Raw genomic sequence first — 26,928 nt, forward strand, 5'->3', positions numbered from 1 at the left:
AAGCCGACAACAGCCCTCCTCACTATCCACAACTCCACCAATCTTCGTATCATCTGCAAATTTACTGACCCACCCTTCAACTCCCTCATCCAAGTCGTTAATGAAAATCACAAACAGCAGAGGACCCAGAACTGATCCCTGCGGTACGCCACTGATAACTGGGCTCCAGGCTGAATATTTGCCATCCTCCACCACTCTCTGTCTTCTATCGGTTAGCCAGTTTGTTATCCAACTGGCCAAATTTCCCACTATCCCATGCCTCCTTACTTTCTGCATAAGCCTACCATGGGGAACCTTATCAAATGCCTTACTAAAATCCATGTACACTACATCCACTGCTTTACCTTCATCCACATGCTTGGTCACCTCCTCAAAGAATTCAATAAGACTTGTAAGGCAAGACCTACCCCTCACAAATCCGTGATGACTATCCCTAATCAAGCAATGCCTTTCCAGATGCTCAGAAATCCTATCCCTCAGTACCCTTTCCATTACTTTGCCTACCACCAAAGTAAGACTAACTGGCCTGTAATTCCCAGGGTTATCCCTATTCCCTTTTTTGAACAGGGGCACGACATTCGCCACTCTCCAATCCTCTGGTACCACCCCTGTTGACAGCGAGGATGAAAAGATCATTGCCAACGGCTCTGCAATTTCATTTCTTGCTTCCCATAGAATCCTTGGATATATCCCGTCAGGCCCGGGGGACTTGTCTATCCTCAAGTTTTTCAAAACGCGCAACACATCTTCCTTCCTGACAAGTATCTCCTCAAGCTTATCAGTCTGCTTCACGCTGTCCTCTCCAACAATATGGCCCCTCTCGTTTGTAAATACTGAAGAAAAATACTTGTTCAAGACCTCTCCTATCTCTTCAGACTCAATACACAATCTCCCGCTACTGTCCTTAATCGGACCTACCCTCGCTCTAGTCAATCTCATATTTCTCACATATGTGTAAAAGGCCTTGGGGTTTTCCTTGATCCTACCCGCCAAAGATTTTTCATGCCCTCTCTTAGCTCTCCTAATCCCTTTCTTCAGTTCCCTCCTGGCTATCTTGTATCCCTCCAGCGCCCTGTCTGAACCTTGTTTCTTCAGCCTTACATAAGTCTCCTTCTTCCTCTTAACAAGACATTCAACCTCTCTTGTCAACCATGGTTCCCTCACTCGACCATCTCTTCCCTGCCTGACAGGGACATACATATCAAAGACACGCAGTACCTGTTCCTTGAACAAGTTCCACATTTCACTTGTGTCCTTCCCTGACAGCCTATGTTCCCAACTTCTGCACTTCAATTCTTGTCTGACAGCATTGTATTTACCCTTCCCCCAATTATAAACCTTGCCCTGTTGCTCGCACCTATCCCTCTCCATTACTAAAGTGAAAGTCACAGAATTGTGGTCACTACCTCCAAAATGCTCCCCCACTAACAAATCTATCACCTGCCCTGGTTCATTACCAAGTACTAAATCCAATATGGCCTCCCCTCTGGTCGGACAATCTACATACTGTGTTAGAAAAGCTTCCTGGACACACTGCACAAACACTACCCCATCCAAACTATTTGGTCTAAAGAGTTTCCACTCAATGTTTGGGAAGTTGAAGTCGCCCATGACTACTACACTGTGACTTCTGCACCTTTCCAAAATCTGTTTCCCAATCTGTTCCTCCACATCTCTGCTGCTATTGGGGGGCCTATAGAAAACTCCCAACAAGGTGACTGTTCCTTTCCTATTTCTAACTTCAACCCATATTACCTCAGTAGGCAGATCCCCCTCGAACTGCCTTTCTGCAGCTGTTATACTATCTCTAATTAACAATGCCACCCCCCCCCACCTCTTTTACCATCCTCCCTAATCTTGTTGAAACATCTATACCCAGGGACCTCCAACAACCATTTCTGCCCCTCTTCTATCCAAGTTTCCGTGATGGCCACCACATCGTAGTCCCAAGTACAGATCCATGCCTTAAGTTCACCCACCTTATTCCTGATGCTATCTCACCTAGAGTTGTGCTGACTTGGATGGAAATGCTGCCACTAAGCGCAAGGCCCAGTTCCTTCTTTCATAAATGGTAGCTCAATAAATGTGCTATTTAGATTTATTTAATTTATTTTTTCATTTGACCATATTTTCAAGATTGTTTGGGATATGAAAAATGTATAAATAGACATTCAGCTTTGCAGTCTCTACTCTCCCCGTCAGTTAGCCTAGCTGCCTGCTGATCAACTGAGTCCTGGGTAAGTTCATCTGAGAAAGAGCAGCACGGTGGCGATGTGGTTAGCACTGTTGCCCCCAGAAGGCCCCCAGGTGCATTCCCTTTGGGCAGAATGGTACCCTGGCACTACTGATGCCACCTGGGCACTCTGGCACTTCCAGTCTGGCATCCTGGCAGTGCAACCTAAGTGCCACCCTGGCACTGATAGTGCCCAGGTGGCACTGCCACAGTGCCCAGGTGGGCAGCCAGGGTGCCAGATTAGCCCTGACAAGGTGCCAAGCTGACATTTTCTGTGTGTTGGAGATTGGGTCGGCAGTGCCCTGCATGGGTATTTGTGGGTGGGGGGCGCAGGGACCCTCCCAAAGTATGTTGGGGCTTCAGGGGTCACATTGTGGGCCTCTGAGATTGGGATGCCATTTTAAATAGCAAGCGGAGGTCCTCAATGTAGCGTGAACCGATTTCTAAGTGGGCTTACTCTCCCCCCCCCCCCCCGCAAGTGATGACACCTCGCTATGGGGTCGCTGAAGGGCCCCACCTTTTTGCCACCCCCCCTTCCAGGAACCCCCATCCTTCACCCCCCCCCCAATCTTCTGGAGGCCACATCATACCTGACCTGCACCCCACCCACGCTTTATAACCCCCTCCACCCTCCTTTCATGGGCATGGCCCCCATCAGGTTCTGGCCCTTAGTAGTGCCACCCTGGCACTGGCACTCTGGCAGTGCTCTTGCCAGCATTGCAGTGCCAAGATGAAAGTGCCGAGGTGTCAGCCTGGCATTGCCAAGGTGCCCGCATTCAAGGGGAACGGCCAAGGGGCCACTCTGTCCTGTCCTTGACTACCCAGGGGCCTCCAATGGCCCAGGAGATCCCTCGGGTACCGTTTCACCTTGTCCACATTTGTGTGGTCCAGTATTGAATGGCGCCCGGCTGGGGTCTCACTGGGGAAGCCGGTAGATGCCAGGTGCCCAATAGTTCCCGGATCAGCATGCCTAAACAGGTTTTAAACAATCTTAGGCGTATGAGGCTTGGTTCTGCCCATTGTGGGCGGAATCATGATTGCACCGCCTTGCGATCTGGCTAGATCTCGCAAGGCATACTGGCTGTTGGGAAACCCACGGGAGGCCTTTCCTGGCATCTACCAGCTGCATCGCGCTCCCATTTGGGCGCAATGTGACCGGTAGATCACACCCATTACATCCAAGTTTTTTGAAATTGTGAACTGCAAACCCAAGTCCAGTTTTTGACGTATATCTATAAAAGCAGTGATCCTAGTTGTGACCCATGGGGAAATCCCACTGTATACTTTTCTCCAGTTCACAAAGCAACTGTTCAGCAGGACTTGGTATTTACTTTCACTCGGCCAGATTCGTATCCATGTTGCCACCGTCTCTTTTGTTCTGTTGGTTTTTGCTTTTCTGGCAAGCCTGTTATGTGACACTTTATTATATTACTTTATCAGTCTACGTTAGCATAATTAAAGATCTGCATCATTACTACTCTGAGGTTTTTGCACCTCTCTGTAACTTCCCTACAAATTTGATCCTCTATATCTTTCCCACTGGTTGGTGGCCTCTAAAATGCATCCTATAATATAACAGGACCTCTATTGTTCCTTAACTCTAACCAAAGTCTGTCTTTCATCCCTCCAAGATATCCTCTCCCTCTCCAGCACATAATATTCCTGTTCTTTTGCTATATTGCTGCCATTCCTCTCTTTCCTGAAATCCTTATATTCAGGAATATTTAGTACTCAATTCCACTCGTCTTTTGTGCCAAGTCTCCCTTTTTGGCATGTGGGTGTTTGCACCTGCAGCGAATTAACCTTACTCATCATGCTTTGTGCATTTACCTCGGGGCACTGTAGATGTATTAGGTACATCAGGTAAAATGAGGGAACTGCTGATGAGCTTTTGAGCCTTGTATCCAGGTAGAGGTGATGATTAAATATCCCTGAGATCCCAATTCTAATTTTTCTGGTGAGATCAGCATTCGTTGCCCATCCCAAACTGCCTTTGAACTGAATGTCTTATGAGGCCATTTCAGAGTTAATTAGCAGTGAGTTAATTTATGATTTTGACTCGCCAACATTGAACGAATGGTGCCAGATTTTCAGGCCATACCAGGTAAGCATGACAGATTTAATTTAATAATCTTTATTGCCACTGTAGGTTTACATTAACACTACAATGAAGTTACTGTGAAAAGCCCCTAGTTACCACATTCCGGCGCCTGTCTGGATACACAGAGGAAGAATTCAGAATGTCCAAATTACCTAACAGCATGTCTTTCGAGACTTGTGGGAGGAAACTGGAGCACGCGGAGGAACCCATGCAGACATGGGGAGAATGTGCAGACTCCACACAGACAGTGACCCAAGCCAGAAATCGAACCTGGGACCCTGGAGCTGTGAAGCAACAGTACTACCTACTGTGCTACTGTGCCGGAATTTCTTTCCCTAACGAGCATTAGTGACACAGATGGGCTTTTACAACTATCAATGATAGTAATCATGGTCATATTATTTTTTTATTTTTTTTATTTTAAAAAAAATTTAGATTACCCAATTATTTTTTCCAATTAAGGGACAATTTAGTGTGGCCAATCCACCTACTCTGCACATTTTTGGGTTGGGGGGGGCGAAACCCACGCAGACACAGGGAGAATGTGCAAACTCCACACGGATAGTGACCCAGAGCCGGGATTGAACCTGGGACCTCAGCGCCGTGAGGCAGCTGTGCTAACCACTAGGCCACTATGGTCATATTATTGACACTGTCTTTATATTTCAGACTTATTAATTGAATTTAAATTCCACCAACTGCTGTGATGGGTGTTGAACTCATTTCCCCACAGCATTAGCCAGGGCTTCTAAATTACTAGTCTAGTGACATAACCATCACGCTGCCACCTCCCATTTCCCTGCCAAAGTTTCACCCAAAATATCAATCTACTTTTCTTCTTCAGATGCAAATGGCCCATTGTGTGCTTCAAGCAATGGTTGTTCTTACTTGAAGCGTTTGTCGTATCTGCTCAGGTGCTGCATCTAGATTGGTGTATCTACCGACAGACATGTGAGTACTGATTTATTGCAGACTTCTGCAAGCTCTGATTTTATTTTCAATAAAATATGGGATTTATCGGTTTTCAAGAAATCAGACGCATGTTAGTAACTGGTGTGTATGTTCTCAGCCATCATTCCCATGGAACAAAAGGTGTCTTGCAAGTTTCACGCCTGGAAACAGCACCAAAAGCATTACAGATGTCTTATTCAATGGAACATGGCAGAATACAGACCTGCCATTGCGGATGGTTGTGCCAAAACATACGATTTGAAGGCTTTTACTCATTCATACTTCTGTTAATTATAACCTCGAGCCCCAGACACCAGGGTGGGATTCTTTGCTCTACCAGCCGCTTGTTCTCTGCAGCACGCCATTCGCTGGCGGCGGGATTCTCACTTCTCACCGCTTGTCAATGAGGGGTGAAATTCTCCAACCCCCCGCAGGGTCGGAGAATCGCCCGGGGCCAGCGTAAATCCTGCCCCTGCCGTGGCCGGAATTCTCCGCGGTGATTCTCCGGCCCGCGATGGGCCGAAGTCCCGCCGCTGAGAGGCAAATCCTGCCAACGTGGTTTCAACCACCTCTGGCGGCGGCGGGATTGGTGGCGCGAGCGGGCCCCCGGGGTCCTGGGGGGGCGCGGGGCGATCGGACCCCGGGGCCCACCGATCGGCGGGCGGGCCAGTGCCGTGGGGGCACTCTTTTTCTTCCGCCGCCGCCAGGGCTTCCGCCATGGCAGAGGTGGAAGAGAACCCCCTACCGCGCATGCACCGGTGGTGACGTCAGCAGCCGCTGACGCACCGGCGCAGGCGCGAACCGGCGAAGGCCTTTCGGCCAGCCCTGACGCTGGGCGGGAGGGCATCAGAGGCCGTTGCCGCCGGTTTTGGCACCAGTCGGCGTGGCGCCAACCACTCCGGCGCGGGCCTAGCCCCCAAAGGTGTGGAGAATTCCGCACCTTTGGGAAGGCCCGACGCCGGAGTGGTTGGCGCCACTCCGCTACGCCGGGACCCCCCGCCCCACCGGGTAGGGGAGAATCCTGGCCGAGATTTCCCATTGAAGCCACCCCACGCTGCTGTGAAATCCACAGGTGGGGTGCGCTGCCAGCGGGAAAAAAGAGAATCCCACGGCCGGAGAATTCGGCCCAGAACTTTTATGAATGGAAAATATATGCAAGTCAGTTAGTGTATGAAAGATGAGCTAATGTTTTGTGTGGGATAACCACACCTCATCTTGTTGCTTTACCTTTTACATGTTGTTTCCCTTCCCAATTGCATTATGGATCCCATTCAAAATGTTAACTCTTTTTCTTTCAGATATTGACCAGTTACCAATTTTCAGCATTTCTGAATTTTCTTTTCTATCTATAAATTTTTATGAGCAACTTTTGTCAATACTTGTTCTAGCCACTAGGTGTAGCACTCTGCAAGGCTGGTAATTTCCATCTTGGGTAGTGAATAAATTAAGAAAAACTGACAGAGCCAGCTGTGTAAGGGTCTTTTCTCATTTCTCTCCCCCCACCCCTACCCCTTTCCCAACCCAACTCCACTATTTCACTCATGAAGTAGCAATGATGTGGAGCTGTGGAGGATTGAAATGAGCATTCATTTCAGGGGGAGAGAGAGAGTGAAAGCAAAAGGTTGACAGTGAAAAATAAATAGATAATTCATAGTTGAAAATCACAAATTCAATATAATATAGGGAATAATGAAGGGGTTTTTGCTTCTTGAAACCGTTCTATTATCCAGTTTGTTTCACTCATCCTTCCATTACACTTAGAATCTTCATTCCCCAGTTGGATATGATCTCTGATCTAATATGTCAGGCATTTACAATAGTCAGCATGAAACTTAATCTCGCTTTGCCTCTGCACTCTGTAGCTGGTATAACTTTTCCATTAATTTAAACAAATGGTGCCATATTTTTAGAATGTGTGATTACCCTGCATCAGCATGCTAGGTCCAGACTGTGCCGAAGAAAGTGTGCTGGGAATGAATCAAGTGCAACAGAGCTTTGCTTATAAAAATGTTGAAACTTGAATCCTTGGATGTGGTGATTAATGAAATGCCTCTTGATCATTTGATCTGATCCCATTTGCTGAGGTAAATTGTTTTAGTTTTCCATTGGCATAGATTGGATTTTTAGCATAACCGGCTTTAAGAGCAAGATCCCTACACTTTAAAAGATAAATCAGTGGCATTCCTCAGTACGTTACCACTGAGGATCGTAATGTACTTTTTGCCTTATTTACAAGGAAGAAAGAGGTACTGTTTGAAGGCAAGCTGGTTTCTAGAAGAATTCTTTTTTTAAACATACCCGTGTTGGGCAAGACTCTTGTCAGACCACCTATTAAAATCTGAACGAATCTGTGATTAAAGACATTTGTTAGTGGACAACAGGCACTTAACATTGACAAAATCTGTCAATTTTCTAAGTTGGAGCGTGCCGACCACAGCTGTGTCAGCTTGCCATTATTATGCATTGAAAACACAGTGAGGTCCACAATGCGATCATTAACACATCAATTGAGTGTTTTGAGAATGGAGTCAACTGCAACAGGAGAAATCTCTCCTTGTGAAGGCAATATTTGCTTGAGATGATTTAACTTAATGCTAAAAGTTTTTTGTAGCTATGTACTGTTATATTGAACTTATCTAAATTTCAAAAATATTTAATAAGCGTCTATTTCCTATAATCAAAATCAAGCTGTGGATTTGTGTCCCATGCCAAACTTTGAACACAAATAATTTACGTTGGTATTCAAGTACAATTGAAAACAAATTCTGCTATGTTGGACCATTTACGTCTGACCATTTGGGCAGTTGAGATGGACATTACATTTATCACAACATTATTCAAGCAGCAAGGAGTTTATTGGCCAACATTTCTACCTTAACCAATAATATTGAAAGAATAATTAATTGTTATTCATATTGCTGCTTCCGTAGTGTTGCCAAGCTACTTAAAAACCAGGTGCTATATCCAAAAATGTATTGTGTGAAGTATCTGAACTACTCTGGATCACTGCATACAATACTTGGAATTCCTCCACCCTACTCCCCATCCATTGCAGATTGTCTCTTCCCCTTTTTACCAAGCTCTAATTGTTCACTATCTGAGCGTGAACGTTAGACAGTTTTCCAGGTCCTTATTGCTCGCTGTCAGCTTGTAAATGAACCCCAAGCCTCACACAATACAGAAAACATGGACGGTACTTCAAAGTTTGCACTTTCTCCCCGTGTCTGCGTGGATTTCCTCCAGCTGCTCTGGTTTCCTCCCAAAGTCCAAAGGTGTGCAGGTTAAGTGGATTGGTCATGCAAATAATTCCCCTCAGTGTCCAAAGATGTGCGGGTTAGGTGGGGTTACAGAGATAGGATGGGGAGTGGCCTAAGTAGGGTGCTTTCATAGGGTCGGTGGGACTCGATGGGCCAAATGGCCTCCTTCTGCACTAAAGGGATTCTATGGTACATTCAATGCCCTGCAACATTATTCTCCCTGTAATTAAAATGGACTCATATCTTCCTATCAAATGCTAGCTGTATAATTCTGTCAAAATCATTCTGTATCTTGTTAAACCAAGGGTACCACAAAGAGCTCAATCTTCTCTCTCAATGACATGTGATACCATGCTACCACCAAACACTTTCCTTGAAATCATAACTTTCACTGTTCATACAGTCAATCGTTTAACAGTACGTTGGCTAAATTACATCACCTTTCTCTTTGACCATTATTAGGCCAATTTATTTTGTTTAATTCTTCAATATACATTTTCTTCATCTTTTTCATTACTTTAACCAAGAGCAATCACATATAACATTGGATGTTTTCACGTTTCGTCCTTCGCTATCTCTTTAAAGCTCCAATAGAACTATTGGGGGATTTTGCATACCGCCATGGCCTGTTTCTCAGCAGCAGGAGGCAGCTTGCCTTTGGCCAGCAGCGGGATCTTCTGGTCCAGCCCCTGTCAATGGGATTTCCCATTGAATCCATCCTCCGCTGCCGGAAAATGCAGGGAACTGGTGGTGGGGTTCCCCAATCAGCGGGACTGGAAGATCCACTGGTAAGAATGGCTGAAAATTCCCCCCCTTATATATCTTCATTGTCATAGCTGTGTCAGAGAAACTACAGGCTGCGTTGTATGCTGAGGGTGAGGTCCCTGTTCCCCCAGTGTAAAGGTCAAGGGCAATTTCCACATTCTCCCTCCCCCAACCCCCCACACACCCCATGACCAGGTCACCAAATGACCAATGAAATGGCTGGCAGCTCTCTTGACCCAGCAATGGGGGTGGGGGACCGAGGGGACGGGGGGGGGGGGGGGGCCTCTAAATGGAGCAGGGTGTCTGAAAAAGAGGCATTCAACTCCTCTTTCCCAGCCACCAGGTTTACCTGATGGGATAGACTTTGGGAACTGGCCCTCTCCCCCAGCACTGGTGAAATCACTGGGTTGTGGTACTTAGGCAGTAGGAACAGCACGAATGCCAGTCCACCACCAGGAGTGGTCACCACTGCTGGGACTACAACAGTCTCCAAGGAAGAGATGTCAAGGGAACCTAGATGAAGGTAAACCCTGGAGTTCCCCGCAAAGGGAATGGCAGGGCTGGGATGGTCAGGGCATGGGGGAAGGGAAATGCAGTGAGAGAATATCAAGGATGCAACAAAATTCCGACCTGTTTGCATTTTCCTGCCAAATACCTTTCCCCTCTTCACATAGTAGGAGAGTGCAATGAAGAACAACAGTAATTTCATACTTGTGACAATAAAGGTTATTATAAAGTATAAGAAAGATAGAATAAGTTTAAGTATTGGAGAAAAGGAAGATTAAAGGGTTGATTTATCAAGAATTATTAAATGATATAGGTGAATTGAACCTCTAATATTGTTTCAAAATCAGGCTGGTAGAGGCAGGAAACACATTTAGGATGTTCAAAATACAGTTCAATGTTGGGCTGGCAGAGTGCGTACTAGAAACATGCATTTCAGTAGACCTTTTTTTATTGTCCTTGGCCTTTTTTACTTTGCACACTTCAAGTCCATCCAACATTTGAAAGCTAACTTCAAGTTCCATACAACTTAAGAGTGGGTGTAGGCGATTCAGCCCTTTGAGCCTGCACTGCCATTTAATAATAATATAATCTTTATTATTGTCATAGGTAAGCTTACATTAACACGGCAATGAAGTTACTGTGAAAATCCCCTAGTTGCCACACTCCGGCGCCTGTTCAATACATTGAGGAAGAACTCATAATGTCCAATTCATCTAACAAGCACGTCTTTCGGGACTTGTGGGAGGAAACCGGAGCACCCAGAGGAAATTCATGCACGGGGAGAACATGCAGACAAGTGTCCCTAGCGGGAATCGAACCTGAGCCCCTGGCACTATGAAGCAACAGTGCAAACCACTGTGCTACCGTGTCGCCCATGGCTGATCTGATTGTAACTTCACAGCCACATTCCCACATTCCTGCTTACCCTCAATAATTCTTCACTCCCTTGCCTTTCAATAATCTTTTTGACTTTGCCTTAAAAATATTCAAAGAACTTTGTTTTCACCAACCATTGTGGAAGAGAATTCCAAGACTCATGACTCTGAGAGAAAAGATTTCTACTCATCTCAGTCTTAAATGAGCAACATTTTATTTTTAAATAGTGACCTCTCGTTGTAGATTCTCCCACAAGAGGAAATATTCTTTCCACATCCATCCTGTCAAGATTCCTCAGGATCTTATATGTTGCAATCAAAGATGCCTCTTACTCTTTTAAGCTCCAACAGATGCAAGCGTAACTTGCCATTCCACATATACAACCCGCCCATTTCACGTATTAGTCTAGCAAACCTTCTCTAAACTGTTTCCAATGCATTTATGTCTTATCGTAAATAAGGAGCACAATGCTTTACACAGTACTCCAGTAGTGGTCTCATCAGTACTTTGTATAACTGAAGCATAACCTCCCTACTTTTGTATTCAATTCCCATTTGCAATAAACAATAACAATCTATTTGCTTTCCTAAACTGCATAACCTTTTGTGATTCATGCACTGAGATACTCTGATCTCTCAGCATCTCAGAGCTTTGCAGTCTCTTGCCATTTAGAGAATATGCTTCTTTTTTTATTATTTCTACCAAAATAGACAATTTCATATTTGCCCACATTATACTCCATTTGCCAGATCTTTGCCCACTCACTTAATCTATCTGTATCCTTTTCTAGCCTCCTTATGTCCTCTTCACAATTTACTTTCCTGCCTTTCTTTGTGTCGTCAGCAAGGTCCTTTCATCCAAGTCATTTACATAAATTTTAAAAACTAGCACACCTCTCGTCACATCCTGCCAACCAGAAAATCACTTGTGTCTACCCTCTGTTTCCTGTTAGCCAGTCAATATTCTATCCATGTCAATAGGTCACCCCCTGCAACATGTGCCCTATTTTCCATAAGGTGATAGGAGAGAGATACAAAAGGAGCATTTTTTTCACACAGAGGGTGGTGAGTGTCTGGAACGAGCTGCCAAAGGCAGTAGTAGCAGCGGGTACAATTTTGTCTTTTAAAAAGCATTTAGACAGTTATATGGGGAAGATGGGTGTCAAGGGTTATCGGCCAAACGCGGGCAATTGGGACTAATTTAGTGGTAAAAACTAGGCGGCATGGATAAGTTGGGCTGAAGGGCCTATTTCCATGCTGTAAACGTCTATGACTCTATAATAACTTTTAATATGGCACCTTAGCAAATGCCTTCTGAAAAACTTTTGCTTTCACAAAACCATTTTGACTCTATCTGGTTACCTTGATTTTTTTCTTTAATAATAGCTTCTAGCATTTTCCCTCAAACAGATGTTAAGCTAACTGGCCTGCAGTTCCCTGCTTTCTGTCTTTCTCACTTTTTGAATAAAAAAGTTATTTTCCAATTGATGGAACCTTCCACAAATCAGGTGAACTGTGTAAAATTAAAAGCCATGCATTCATTTTCTCCCTATCCACTTATTTTAAGACCCCAGAATTAAGTCAATCAGGATCCAGGGACTTGACAGCAGTTCCAACAATCTGCTCAGTACCACTTCCCTGGTGATTGCCCCGAGGCCCTCACTCTGAGTTCCTGATTTACAGCTATTTCTGGGACATTACTTGAATCCTTTATAATGGAGACCAATGCAAAATACCCGTTCACCTGCCATCTCCTTATTTCCCATGATTGATTCACTTTCTATGAGACCAGAATAAACCATAGCAATGTAAATAATTAAGGTTACCCAAATGCGAAAGTCAATCAGAAAGTGAAGTTTTGTCCATCAGAAGCTTCATGTCAAAATGCATTTTAATAAATTACAACAAATATTAGGGGCTGAATTTTCTGGCCCTTCATACAAAGGGGATCTTCCAGCCCCGTCAGAGGGACCTTCTGGTCTCACCAATGGCAGGTCCATGGCAGCAGAAGGTGTGAGCCAGGCAAAACTCTGTACACGTCAGTGGGACTGGAGGATCCCACCAGCGACCAAAACAACCACCTACAATGCCGGAAAACATGCTGTGTGATGGCTGGAAAATCCAGACCTTGGTTCCTACTTTAAAATGGCACATTTTAAAAAATATGTTCATTAACAATTAGCCTGGTCACATTACTTACCTGCAAGTTGGAAGAGAGTAGCATGTCTGAAACCCTCTGAATGATTATATTTCATCAGGTGGACCAAGGAACCCATTTGGTGAACAAATAATCCTGGCCTTCTGTAAGACTCAAAGGCATTGTATCCTAAAATCCATGCATCTTTGTGGAATATAAATGTTGCTTCTTTCTGAAAAGTTTTGTTATATTCCCATTTATCAAGGTGCAGGGCTCCATCAGATCTCGTCCGGAGGAAATAATTTGGTTTGTCGGCCACTTCCAATGAAACTAATGATGCATCTGTTGTAAACAAAAAAAAGACTTACTCTTTTCATGTGTGGCACTTTTCATGAGCACCGAAAGTCACAAAGCACTTTACAGCCAAAATATAAGGGTGCTTCCTGTTTATTCCTCTAATTCCCCGTTCTTTTATGTTATCGTTAGTATTTATGATCCATGAATAATTAATGGACATGTTTCTTTACGGCAAGCAGCAAAATTTAGAAGTTACAGGAGAGAACACTTTGCTAGTCCCTGTTGGTTTAAACAGAGCTTCAGACTTGTCTGAACCAAAGAGAGACTTGGACTGGAACTCGGTTTGATTAATTAACTGGTGGCCAATGAATTGGCCCAAGAGGCCATACTCTACGCTGTAACAGGTAGTGCTTAGATCCCATCCCAGTGGAATGGTTTACAGAGTCCCAAGGAGTTTCTGTTTGACTCCTGACAGAAAGGCCTGTGAGTGCTGTATTTCTGAAACCAAGGGACCTGAATGAACCTAGAATAACATCACGAACTGAAAGTAAAGTTTAAAGAGGAGTAAGGTGCTGGAAACCACCATCTGAAACAAAGACTCTTTTTTTTTCCTTTTACTTATGATTTTATACACCTTTCTTCCCCTCTGTCTTTATCTCTCTTATGGGTGTGTGTATAGAGGGTGGGGGGGGCAAGTTATAGTGGGAATTAGGAATTAGATAATAGTTCAACAGTTGTATTTGCTGCATATTTTATTATAATTCTTGTTATAAATAAACAGTATTGGGTTTACATTTACAAACCTAAGGCTGGATTCTCCGAAAACTGGCGTGATGGCCGGGAACCGGCACCAATAACGGCGTGGATCACTCCGGCGTCGGGCCCCCCCAAATGGTGCGAAGTCTCCGGGCCCGAATGGGCTAGCAGTGGCGTAACGCTATTCGCGACGGTGTCACCCGGCGTGGACGCGCCACGTCACTGACACCGCACGGCGTAATCAACGCCACACGGCATCACAACACAAAAGACGCGCCCCCCCCCCCCCCCCCCCGGAAGACCCGCTAAGATGGCCGCCTGCCGTGCAGCCCCGAGGTTCCAGGAGCGCGACATCGAGGCACTCCTGGACGCAGTACAGGAGAGGTGGGAGGCCCTGTACCCCGCACGTGGCTGCAGGGCCGCCCCACTCCTCAGCCGGAGGGAGGTGGCAGAGGCCGTCAGCGCTGTGGCTGTGACATTGAGGACAGGCACCCAGTGCCACAAGAAGGTGAACGACCTCGTCAAGGCACCCAGGGTGAGTTCTCCCCCCCCCCCCCCCCCACCAATGTGCGGCACACCCCCAGGTGCAACCAACCCTAACCCTAATGTGCTGCGCACCTCTGCCAACATACACGCAATTGCTGGCGTGCATTTATATACCTTTCTAACACTTGCCCTTTATCCCTGCCACCCACCCACCCCCCCACAGGAGAAGCATGCACACAACAACAGGGAGCATCAGAGGACTGGAGGGGGCCCAGCTTATGAGAGATCACTCACTGTCCATGAGGAAAGGGCCCTGGAACTGGCAGGCGGACCTGAGGACCAGGAGGTTGCCGATGCAGAGGTCGGGGGCCCACCAGCAAGTGAGCCACACACAGCCGTTCCCCCATATCCCCCTTCCCCCATATCTCCCCATCCCCAATCCCCCATATCCCCCTCCCCTATATCCCCCCTCCCACATATCCCCCGATCACCGCCCGCGTGTCTAACCATGCATTCTGTATTGTGTATTGCAGGACCAAACATCGAGGCACCCATCCCCGCTGATGCCGACCGCCCGCAGGACACCCCAGGGCGGCCACGAGAGAGGGAGAGACCCAGAGCAACAGGGAGACGATGCCCCCGTCTCATGCGGGTGCGGCGATGCAAGCGTGTGACACCCAGCGACGAGGGGAGCAACCACAGGCCTCCGTCGCAGCCGAACCAGGACAGCACTACCCAGGACAGCCCTACCCAGGACACTCCTTACCCAGGACAGCCCTACCCAGGACAGCCCTACCCAGGACAGCCCTCCCCAGGACACTCCTACCCAGGACACCACTACCCAGGACACTCCTACCCAGGATAGCCCTACCCAGGACAGCCCTACCCAGGACACTCCTACCGAGGACAGCCCTACCCAGGACAGCCCTACCCAGGACACCACTACCCAGGACACTCTTACCCAGGACAGCCCTACCCAGGACAGCCCTACCCAGGACACCACTACCCAGGACACTCCTACCCAGGATAGCCCTACCAGGACAGCCCTACCCAGGACACTCCTACCGAGGACAGCCCTACCCAGGACAGCCCTACCCAGGACACCACTACCCAGGACACTCTTACCCAGGACACTCCTACCCAGGATAGCCCTACCCAGGACAGCCCTACCCAGGACACTCCTACCGAGGACAGCCCTACCCAGGACAGCCCTACCCAGGACACCACTACCCAGGACACTCCTACCCAGGATAGCCCTACCCAGGACAGCCCTACCCAGGACACTCCTACACTGGACAGCCCGACCCAGGACAGCCCTACCCAGGACACTCCTACCCAGGACAGCCCTACCCAGGACAGCCCTACCCAGGACACTCCTACCCAGGACACCCCTACCCAGGACACCCCTACCCAGGACAGCCCTACCCAGGACACCCCTACCCAGGACACCCCTACCCAGGACAGCCCTACCCAGGACACTGACACACATGACACCGAAATACAGGACAGTGACACACAGTGGACAGGTGGAGACGAGGCGCCACCCCAGGGGACCATGGACTCTAAGTCGGACAAGGCGCATGACACAACGCCACTGCTTTCTCCAACACCCTCCACCATTGCAGAGACACTCACGTCGGTTGGGCACTTTAGTGATGAGGCGCCTGGTACACTCACTGGTGCGCACAACACAGCCGTACCGGTAAAGCAGGTGGAGGTAGGAGCAGCAGAGGGGCAAGGACGTCGGAGGGCATTCTGGCGCAAGCAAACATCTGCCGCCCAGACTGGTCCCAGGTTCCTGGAGTTACCACACCCACCCACAGACCCGATGCAGCCACCAAACCTGGGACGAAGGAAGAGGATGACGGCCGGCTTGCAGCAGCTGCAGACGCAGGTGGAGGAGTTCACCCGCGTCCAGGAGCTGATAGTGGTGCCGGTCATGCGTGCCACCCAGGCCGAAACCGCACGGGTGGCATCCTCGGTGGAGGCAATGGGTGCGATGGTGTTAGGCATGGGGATCAGGATGCAAGGCCTGGGGCGTTCTGTGTGTGGCCCAGGACTTGGCTTCCCTCTCACAGGAAGCCATGAGCCAGAGCCAGCGGCAGATGGCAGAGGCGCTCAACACCGTGGCCCAGTCTCAGCAGGCCATGGCGCAGTCCCAGCAGGCAATGGCCCAGTCTCTGCAGGCCATGGCCCAGTCTCAGCAGGCCATCGCTGAGGGTATCGGCGCCATTGCCCATGTGCTAGCCGGCGTGGCACAGTCACAGGCAGGGATGGGCAACTCCCTGAGCTCCATGGCTGCAAACCAGCAGACCGTTGTCGATACTAGCACGGGCCTCCAAGACTGGCAGTGTTGGGGGGGCGTCGGATGGCCGGTCCGTACGCACCCCCGACCCATGTACAGGCCCGGGGGCCATCGGGCACCCCGAGGGAGGAAGAGGTGCTGGTGCCCGTCCCGGGTCCCCCTGTAGGGGAGGTCCCGGAACACCGTGGCACCTCAGACTCCCCCCCCCCCCGGCCACTTCCGTTCCAGGTGCATCTGGTGGGCAACAGGCAGGACAGGCTGGCAGCTCGCCATTCCCGGTCGCCCGAGCCGCAGTCAGAGGGCAGGAATCGCAGGAGTCCACCTCCAGTTCTGCTGTGCCGTCTGGGGAACCACCTAGGTGTAGTCAAAGGGCCTGTAAGGCCAAACAATTAGACACTGAGTAAGTTGGCATGGGTGCAGGGCACAGACGAGTTTTAGGGGCTAGGGCACGTGTATGGACAGTTTGTTAAAATCACTTTCACACCTACAGAAGCTGCCTTTGTGCTCTGTCCGAAGCGTGAGGGGGTGTCATGTACATTGAGCGCCACTGTGTGTGTGTGAGGGGTGGTCTTACGTCGGCCCCAGGTGAGTGTGCCCCCCCTCCACCTGGGCCTCCCTCTCCATCCCCCCGGTCAGAGGACAGGACCGTGCGCTGTAGTGTCACGGCCGCATGCAGGGATGGTCCGAGTGGATGATGGTACTGTGGCCATGGGTCAGACATTGTCCAACGATGTGGAGCCAGGAGCTCATCGCAGAGCGGGTCGTCATCATCCTCCATGGCCTGCAATGGACACGCTTCCCGGCCCGTCGTGCCGCAGGTGGATGTGCAATAGTGGGGTGGTGTGCATGCGGGTGGGGTGGGTGTGGTTTGTGGGTGGGTGGGGGGGGGGGGGGGGTGAGGGTGTTGGTGCTGGGTGGGTAAGAGGGGTGAGGGTGTTGGTGCTGGGTGGGTGAGCGGGGGTGAGGGTGGTCGGATGTTGCCATGGTGTGCGGTATGTGGCCATACTCGCCGATTCCCATGCCCCCGAGTCAGTGAACCGGCCGGCTATCGGCCTGCCCCATGCCCGCTGGCCCAGCCAGTAACAGTGGGCAGCCACCCGCCCATGTCCAGCCCGTCTGCCCTGACCATTGCCCCCATCTCTCTCATCTGGGGAGGTCTGCGCCTCTTCCTGCTGCTCTTCCACTCCCCCCTCCTCTGCCTGCGGCACATCGCCCCTCTGCTGGGCTATGTTGTGCAGGACACAGCAGACCACAGTGATGTGGCCAACCCTATTTCGCAGGTACTGGAGGGCCCCCCCGAGAGGACCAGGCACCTGAAACGCATTTTGAGCATGCCAAAGCACCTCTCTATCACACCCCTAGTCGCTGCATGGGCAACATTGTAGCTGTTCTCCGCGTCACTCTGCAGCCTCCGTATAGGCGTCATCAGCCACGACCACAACGGGTAACTCCTGTCGGCCAGCAACGAGCCCCTCAGCCGGGGGTGGCGTCCCTCGAATATGCCGGGGATGTAAGACCGCGACAACACGTATGAGTCATGAACACTTCCCGGGTACCAGGCACAGACGTGCAGGATAATCATGCGGTGGTCGCAGACCACCTGGATGTTCATGGAATAGGTCCCCTTTCCTATTGGTGAACATGGCCCTGTTATCTGCAGGTGGCCGCACGGCAACGTGCATCCCATCGATCGCACCCTGTACCATGGGGAAACCGGCCACGGCAGCGAAGCCCACGGCCCGGGCAGCCTGGCTCACCCGGTCCACAGGGAACTGGATGTAGCGGTTTGCAATGGCATAAAGGGCGTCTGTCACTGCCCAGATGCACCGGTGCACCAATGTCTGTGAGATGCCGGACAGGTCCCCACTCGGCACCTGGAATGACCCCGTGGCATAAACGTTCAGGGCCACGGTAACCTTGACCGACACGGGGAGAGGGTGTCCTCCCCCAGTGCCATGCGGATGCAGGTGTGCCAGCAGGTTGCAGATGTGTGCCATGGTTTCCCGGCTTACCCGGAGTCTCCTCCTGCATTTCCGGTCCGTGAGGGCCTGGTACGACGAACAGGGCCGGTACACACGGGGCCTCCTCGGGCGTCTCCGTTGCTGTGACGCCACAACGTCCTCCACCCTCTCCTCGTGCTCCTCCTCTTCGTGCTCCCCCTGCTCCTCGACCTCCTCCTCCTCGTCCTGACGGGCGGGTGGCCCTCGAGCCTGGGTGCCGGGATCTTTGGAAGGTAAGACGGCGATGTTTGGATTGCAGTATAAATTAAAGAGACACCGGAGCGAAATTCTCCGACCCCACGCAGGGTCAGAGAATCGCCTGGGGCCGCCGAAAATCCCGCCCCCACCGTGGCAGAAATTCTCCGCCACCCGGGAATTGGCGGGTGCGGGAATCACGCCACGTCGAGCGGCGAGCCCCCTGCGGCGATTCTCAGGCCCGCGGTGGGCCGAATTCCCGCTGCTGGGAGGCCTCTCCCACCGCCGAGGTTTGAACCACCTCTGGTGGCGGCGGGATCGGCGGCGCGAGTGGGCCCCCGGGGTCCTGGGGGGGGCGTGGAGCGATCGGACCCCGGGGGCTGCCCCCACGGTGGCCAGGCCCGCGATCGGGGCCCACCGATCGGTGGGCGGGCCAGTGCCGTGGGGGCACTCTTTCACTTCCGCCGCTGCCACGGGGTCCGCCATGGCGGAGGCAGAAGAGAATCCCCCAGCGCGCATACGCCGGTGGTGACGTCAGGCTGGCGCGAACCTGCGAAGGTCTTTCGGCCAGCCTGAAAGGCCGCTGGTGGTTTTCGCGCCAGTCGACGTGGTGCCAACCGCTCCGGCGCAGGCCTAGCCCCCAAAGGTGCGGAGAATTCCGCACCTTTGGGGAGGCCCGACTCCAGAGTGGTTGGCGCCACTCCCCTACACTGGGATCCCCCGCCCCGCCGGGTAGGGGAGAATGTCGCCCCAGGTTTGTAGCGATATAACAGGATGGGTCTGGAAGCCGCTAAGGGTTTTCTTCAGGTGGACAACTTGTCTCTAGTTTACTTAAAAGAGCTTTGGACAGACAAGCTTGTCAAATTGGTAGGAGAATTAGAAATAGAGGTACCAGCTAAAGCTGGGAAGATAACTGATGCCATTGCACAACATTTAAATTTGGAAGAGATGCTAGAAACACAGGAGAGCCCACGAAGTACTGTAGCATCAAGGACATATTCTGGTGACGAAATTGAGCTGGAGAGAATGCGGTTGCCGTTCGAGCGTGAAAGGTAGATGCAAAAAAGCTGAAGCATAAAGAAAAGGAAAAAGAAAAAGAAATGGAGAAGGAAATGAGGAGATTGGAACTAGAGCGAGGAAAACGCAAGAGAGAGAGTTCCAGCTCAAGGCACTAGAAATTAGAGGGGAGCTGCCAGAAATTTGAGGAGAGCTTAATCTTAGAACAGAACCCAGTGGTGATATGTTTTAATTTATTCAGGCCCTTCCAAAATTCAAAGAGAAGGAGGTAGAAACATTTTTAGGACCTTTGAGAAAATAGCAACTCAAATAGTGTGGCAAAGAGAAAAGTGGACATTACCCATGCAGGATAAATTGATGGGGTGGATACCAAAAGTTTATACTTCTCTGTCAGAGGGATGTCTGAGAATTATGACAAAGTAAGAAGTCTGTTCTGGGTGCCTATGAATTGGTTCCCAAAGCATTTTGACACGAGTTTCTGAATTTTAGGAGACAGCTGGGACAAACGTATGCCGAACTCGAAAGGGTTGAGCCGAACATTTTCGATAGATTAATACAAGCATTGGAGTTGCAACTTCCTATGAGGCTCTGAGAAATGCCGTTCTCTTAGAGGAAATTAAGAATTCCCTACCTTTTATGATAAGAACCCATGTTGAAGACCAGAGGACGAAGTTGCTTGCCACACAGCAATTATAGCTGTCGATTATGAGTTAATCCATAAATTGTTCCATCAACCCCATAATTTTGAAAAAGATAGGAATTGGGAGAGTGAAAGGAAGGCGGTACCCAAGATAAATAATAGATAGCTGGAAATGCTCTGAAATCTTCTCCTCAGACCAGGAAGGAAGGTACTGAGCGTGGAGGTGAGACTCAGAAGCTTAGGTGTTACCATTGTAACAAGGTGGAACACATCCAGTCAGCATGTTGGAAGTTGCATGGAAAGCCCATGGAACTGGTGGAAGTTCATAAGGAGGATTCCGAAAAGGGAACAAAGTGGAGAATCCTAAGGACAGGCTGCTGTGGGAGCAGGTGTGATGATGGAGGTAAAGGAGAGAAATGCAGGTCTTTGTCTAAGGGGAAGATCACCTATTTTCCTCAATATTAACCAGGAATAGTCCCTGCTCTTCTTCAAAATAATGGGATATTTTACATCCACTTAAACATAGGATCTCGGTTTAATCTCTCATTTGGCAACACCTCTAACAGTGCTGCTGAGCTTTCAGGCCAGATCTTGAGCCACTCTGTTAAAATAAAATTGGTGGTGGTGGTGGTGGGGGGTTTAGTTTATGCCATCAATCTGGCAGGGTGAGGACTGATGGAGCCGACAAGGCCGGCTACACCAGTGCCCCAATCAGAACTGTGGTGAAACTTCCTCCACCGGTCCTCTGCATCCCCAGCCCTCACCACAAAGGCTCTTCCCCAGGCACAATTATTAGGCCCTTTCCCCACAACCGACAACCACTGCGCAGTATCCACCGGCACTCTTCCCCCACCTCAGTGCTCGCTCCCCACTTCACTGACAAAGTCCACCATCAACAATGAGAAACAATGGGTCGAATCTTACCAGAATTTTTCAGCGTGTCAGGTTCATACAGAAAACTGGTGTGTAACTCTCCAGTTGCACAGACAGGTTTCTTTTTAAATTAATTCATGGGACGTGAGTATCTCGAGCTGTGCCAGCAGTTATTGCCCAACTCTAATTGGGGCAGTTAAGAGTCAACTACATCTGGATCACTCTGGTCTCTGGATTATTAGTCAGTGGCAATACCACTACGTCATTGCCTCCCCCATCTCTTGGGAAATCTTGAGCCTCTTGATCAAAAAAAATGAATGGCCATACTTTATGATGTCAGCCTGGCAGGGTGGGACCTCATAGAGCTTGCAACCAGCTCCAAAACAGACCCGTGCCCCATCTTTGAAGGGCATCCTGATTCAGTGCTGCTGCCGGCCCCCAGCCCCCTATTCTCCGTTCCCGCAGCCGGCCAATGGGGTTCCCCATTGTGGCCACCCCACGCCGTGGCAAACCCGCAGGTATGGGTGCGCTGCCGGCAGACAGGAGGATCCCGCCGAAGGAGAATTCCGCTGTATTGCTGTGGCAAGAATCGCGTTTTCCGATTCCGGAGGATATTCCACCCACATCGCTGATCATGTGATGGCAGTGCAGGGTCAGGGTTGCACCCAGTAACAAGAAAAAGGTAATGAAAGACCACGGGCGAAATTCTCCCCCCCCCACGACGGGTGGGAGAATAGCGGGAGGGCCTTCCCGACTTTTTTGACGCCCTCCCGCTATTCTCCCCCCCCCCCGCCGAAATCCCGACACGAATCGCTGCCGTTTTTTTACGGCCGGCAGCGATTCACAGCTGTTAGAAGGGCCGAAGTCCCAGCCCTTTACGACCTTTTACGAACGGCAAACACACCTGGTCCTGCCATTCGTAAAAACGTCGTGACCACCTGGAAAAAAATAACCATGGCACCGATTGGCACGGCAGTACCACGGCCGTGCCAAGGGTGCCATGGGCCCGCGATCGGTGCCCACCGATCGCGGGCAGCGGGCCCGATGACGCGCACTATTTGTCCTTCCGCCGCCCCGCAGTATCAATACGCGGGGCGGCTGAGGGGCAACCCGGACCGCGCATGCGCGGGTTTCGCGCAAAAACGCGATGACGTCACCCGCGCATGCGCGGGTGGAGTCTTCCCACCTGCGCATGCGCGGCTGACGTCATATGACGCGTCAGCCGGCGCTAAGTCCGACAAGCGGGCTTAACGATTTTCGTTAAGCCCGACTTGTCGGGGCCTCCGACGTCGGGCTGCTAGCCCCGACGGGGGACCAGAATCGGTCCCCCGTCGGGAAGGGCGCGATGCCGTAAAACCCCCCGGGTTTTACGGCAGTTTGACGATTTCTCCCGTTTTGGGAGAATTTCGCCCCACCTTTGGCCTTAGTTTTTGACATTTATTATAGTGCTGTGCTATTATATCTTTATATCTTTACCTTTGGGTGGCATGTGGCACAGTGGTTAGCACTGGGACTACGGTGCAGAGGATCCGGATTCAAATCCCAGCCCTGGGTCACTATCCGTATGGAGTTTGCACATTCTCGCCGGGTCTGCGTGGGTTTCACCCCCACAGCCCAAAGATGTGCAGGGTAAGTGGATTGGCCACACTAAATTGCCCCTTAATTGGAAAAAAAATAATTGGGTACTCTAAATTTAAAAAAAAGTTCCTTATCTTTCAGCTTTTTACTTTCAGCGAATACAGCAGGAAACTTTCAAAAGCAGAAGAGGGACAGAAAATGAGGGATAAGTTTAATGACCAGTTGCTACTCTGAGATACATTTAATACTACATGTTTGTCACAAGAGATAGAATTTGATAGAATGATGGTGGGGAGCAAAGCATCGCTAGTTAGAATATTGCTTCCTGGCAAGTCAGACTCCTATTTACTGACTTCAGCTCAGCTTTCAACACCATTATTCCTACAAAACTCATCTCCAAACTCCATGGCCGGGCCTCGGCTCCTCCACCTGCGACTGGATCCTGAACAATCAGTCAGGATAGGCAACACCTCCACCACCAACCTCAACACCGGTGCCGCACAAAACTGTGTCCTCAGCCCCTTACTATACTCCTTGTACACCTATGACTGTGTGGCCAAATTCCCCTCCAACTCGATTTTCAAAATTTGCTGATGACACCATGGTAGTGGATCGGATCTCAAACAATTATGAGACAGAGTACAGGAATGAGATAGAGAATCTGGTGAACTGGTGCAACGCCAATAATCTCTCCCTCAATGTCAACAAAAGGAGATTGTCATTGACTTCAGGAAACCGAGTGGAGAACATGCCCCTGTCTACATCAATGGGAATGAAGTAGAAAGGGTCGAGAGCTTCAAGCTTTTAGGTGTCCAGATCACTAACAACCTGTCCTGGTCCTCCCATGGCGACACTATAATTAAGAAAGCCCACCATCAACTTTACTTTCTCAGAAGACTAAGAAAATTTGGCATGTCAGCCCCTTCCTAGGGTGCTCGGTTGGCGCCGGAGTGGTCCCTGCAGCTCCAGCCAGCGCGGAACGGCCGGCGCGAGTTTGCGCATGCATGCTATGGCCGGCATGATTTTGCGCATGCGCAGAAGGGCCGGTGTGATTCTGTGCATGCGCGTGGGTTCCCGTCTCTGCGCCTGCCCCCGGGCAATATGGCGGAGCCCTACAGGGGCCCTGTGCGGAAGAACATAGGCCCCCACGGAACCAGCCCACCCTCTGGTCGGTCGGCCCCAATCGTGAGCCATGGCCACCGTGGAGGCCTCACCCAGGGTCAGATCCTCCCGTGGCCCCTCCAGGATGGCCCCCGCAGACACACCTTCCAGGTCCCGCGGTGTGGGACCTGGGTAACCCACGTCGGCGGGACTCAGCCGAACTCGACGGCCACTCAGCCCTCGGGGCCCGGAGAATCGTCCGTTGGAGGGGGACGGGGTGGGGGGGGGTGGGGGACCGCAGATTCCGCGGACGCCCGAGAATCGGCACCGGAGAATCGGTAACTGGTGTCGGGGCGGCCCTGGGATTCCCCGACCAGCACAGGGTCGGAGAATCCAGCCCACTAGCTATGATTGAAACATTATGGGCGAGATTCTCCGCAAATGCGAAGAATCGTAAAGGCTGCCGTGGGACAGGCCGTGACCCACGGCAGCCTTCACGGCCACTTCCAGGGCCGATTCTCCCCCCGGGCGGGGCTAGAAGTGCGGCCCCGTGCGTCACGGCGGCGCGGCCTTGACGACGGTTGTCAAGGCCGCACATCCAGCGTCACGGCGGCTGACGCGGCCGATGACATCAGCCGCGTATGCGCAGGTGACGTCTTTCTCCTCTGCCGCCCGGCAAGACGTGGCGGCTTGATCTTGCCGGCCGGCAGAGGGGAAGAGTGCGTCTGTTTTGGATGCTGGCCCGACGATCGGTGGGCTCCGATCGCGGGCCTGTCCCTACCGAGCACAGTCGTGGTGCTCCCGTGCCAATCGGGCCTCTAGATGCCCCAAACGGGCAACTGGTGCCCGTTTCACGACGGCAGAGAGCAGGTGTGTTTGCTGCCGTGGTGAAACGGGCGTGAAGGGCCAGCCGCTCGGCCCATCGGCCTCGGAGAATCGCCACTAGCCGTAAAAACGGCAAGTGGCGAGTCGTGGCGTGGGTCGGGGGAGAATAGCGGGCGTGAAAAATGTCGGGAGGCCCTCCCGCTATTCTCCCACCTGGCGTGGGGGGGGCGGAGAATCGCGCCCTATATTCTGCAGTCTCTCCTTCCTTCCCTATGTACGGTATGCATTGTCTGTATAGTATGCAAGAAACAATACTTTTCACTGTATACTAATACGTATGACAATAATAAATCAAATCAAATCAAACCAAATCAAAAGTATACAATATTTACTGCTGAACACCCACCCAAATTGTTGGACTTAGTAGACTTACTTACCATTTGGCTGGGGTGAGTACAGCCCTGGAGTCAGCATAAAAAGTGTCAATATTCCTGGTGTAGAAATTTCTCCTGCAGCTGGAAAAACAGCCCCACTTGACAAATTGGCTGCCACCACTATATTGCCATCCAAGTAACTGACCAATGAGTAAGGACCCTTACCCAGCCCTGCGGGTATAAAAAAGAGATTCAGTTTCGTTTAGAAAATTAATCAATTTCAAATATGAATTTCAACTGTACCTGCATAGTTTTTTCACTGCTGACTTGGCACCATTCAATTTACTTTTGTAAGTTTACAAAAGATTTGTTTAATCATTTTTTTTTCTGACCTCTGGTTATTATTCCTCTTTAAACACTTCTTGCCTTCATTAAAGAATGATTAAGATCTAATTGAATTTGGATTCCTGACATTTTTCTGTCTCTATTTTCTTTGTAAATAATAGAATTATTTATTTGCAAGCCTTTTCATGTATTACTTTGATGGTTTGTTAATAAAGCTGCCTATGTTGGCTGCATCCAAACTAGATAAAAGAGGAATGTCTATCATTTGAGTAAAATGGGCATTGCGAATTCCTTTAGCATAGCCATGAGGAGGAGCATCTCATGTAATTTAATGTACTTTTAAAATGGGCTAGAGATGGATCTGGAACAAGGTGCAAAATTGGTTCTCTATAATTGCAAGAACTAAAGTTTGAAAAGACTGTCCTTTTTAAAAATTAATTTACAGGATGTGGGTTCCATTGGCTAGGCCAGCATTCATTGCCAATCCACTAATTGCCCTTGAGAAGGTGGGGGTGAGCTGCTTTCTTGAACTGCTGCAGTCTCTGAGGTGTAGGTTTTCCACAATGCTGTTGGAGAGGGAATTCCAGGTTTTAGACCTAGCGACAGTGAAGGAACAGCGATATATTTCCAATTCAGGATGGTGAGTGACTTGGAATGGAACCTCCAGGTGGTGATGTTGCCAGGTATGTGCTGCCCTTGTCCTTTAGAGGGTAGTGTGTGTGGGTTTGGAAGGTGCTGCCTAAAGAACCTTGGTGAGTTCCTGCAGTGCATCATGTTGAAGGTACACACCTGTAACCAAATCATTTACTTGAAAATCTGAAGTGCAACTCTACATCAGGTCCGATAAGATAGAAACCAAAGCTATCAGGGCAGCATGGTGGCACAATGGTTAGCACTTCCGCCTCACGGTGCCGAGGACCTGGGTTCAATCCTAGCCCTGGGTCACTGTCCATGTGGAGTTTGCACATTCTCCCTATGCCTGCGTGGCTCTCACCCCCACAACCCAAAGATGTGCAGGATAGGTGGATTGAACATGCTAAATTGCCCCTTAATTGGAAAAAAGAATTGGGTATTCTAAATTTATTTAAAAAAGAAATCAAAGTTATCTGCATTTTCAGAACAATTTATGAAGAGCTCAATCTTCCTTGTATGTTGTATTTTTGTTATATTATAATGTATGCAAAATACAATGTTCAGACACCAGTTTATTTCAAAATAAATTATCTGCATAATGAGATTATATATTGCTTTACTAATGTCCTATGCAGAAAACACTTAGCCCCCTCTAGGGGCTCACTCTTGTTGTCAAT

The 26,928-nt window shown here is 49.9% G+C and overlaps 1 protein-coding gene across 1 annotated transcript in view; it reads right to left on the bottom strand.

Annotated features, from left to right (window-relative positions):
* Window positions 1-26,928, bottom strand: part of LOC119970940 (otogelin-like) — a 323,755-nt gene that overhangs the window by 145,510 nt on the left and 151,317 nt on the right. The window contains 2 exon segments of the mRNA XM_038806051.1: window positions 12,890-13,168; window positions 25,337-25,504. Coding sequence (XP_038661979.1) covers window positions 12,890-13,168; window positions 25,337-25,504 — 447 coding nt within the window.

This window comes from Scyliorhinus canicula, chromosome 9 (assembly GCF_902713615.1).
Source record: "Scyliorhinus canicula chromosome 9, sScyCan1.1, whole genome shotgun sequence".
NCBI lineage: Eukaryota > Metazoa > Chordata > Chondrichthyes > Carcharhiniformes > Scyliorhinidae > Scyliorhinus > Scyliorhinus canicula.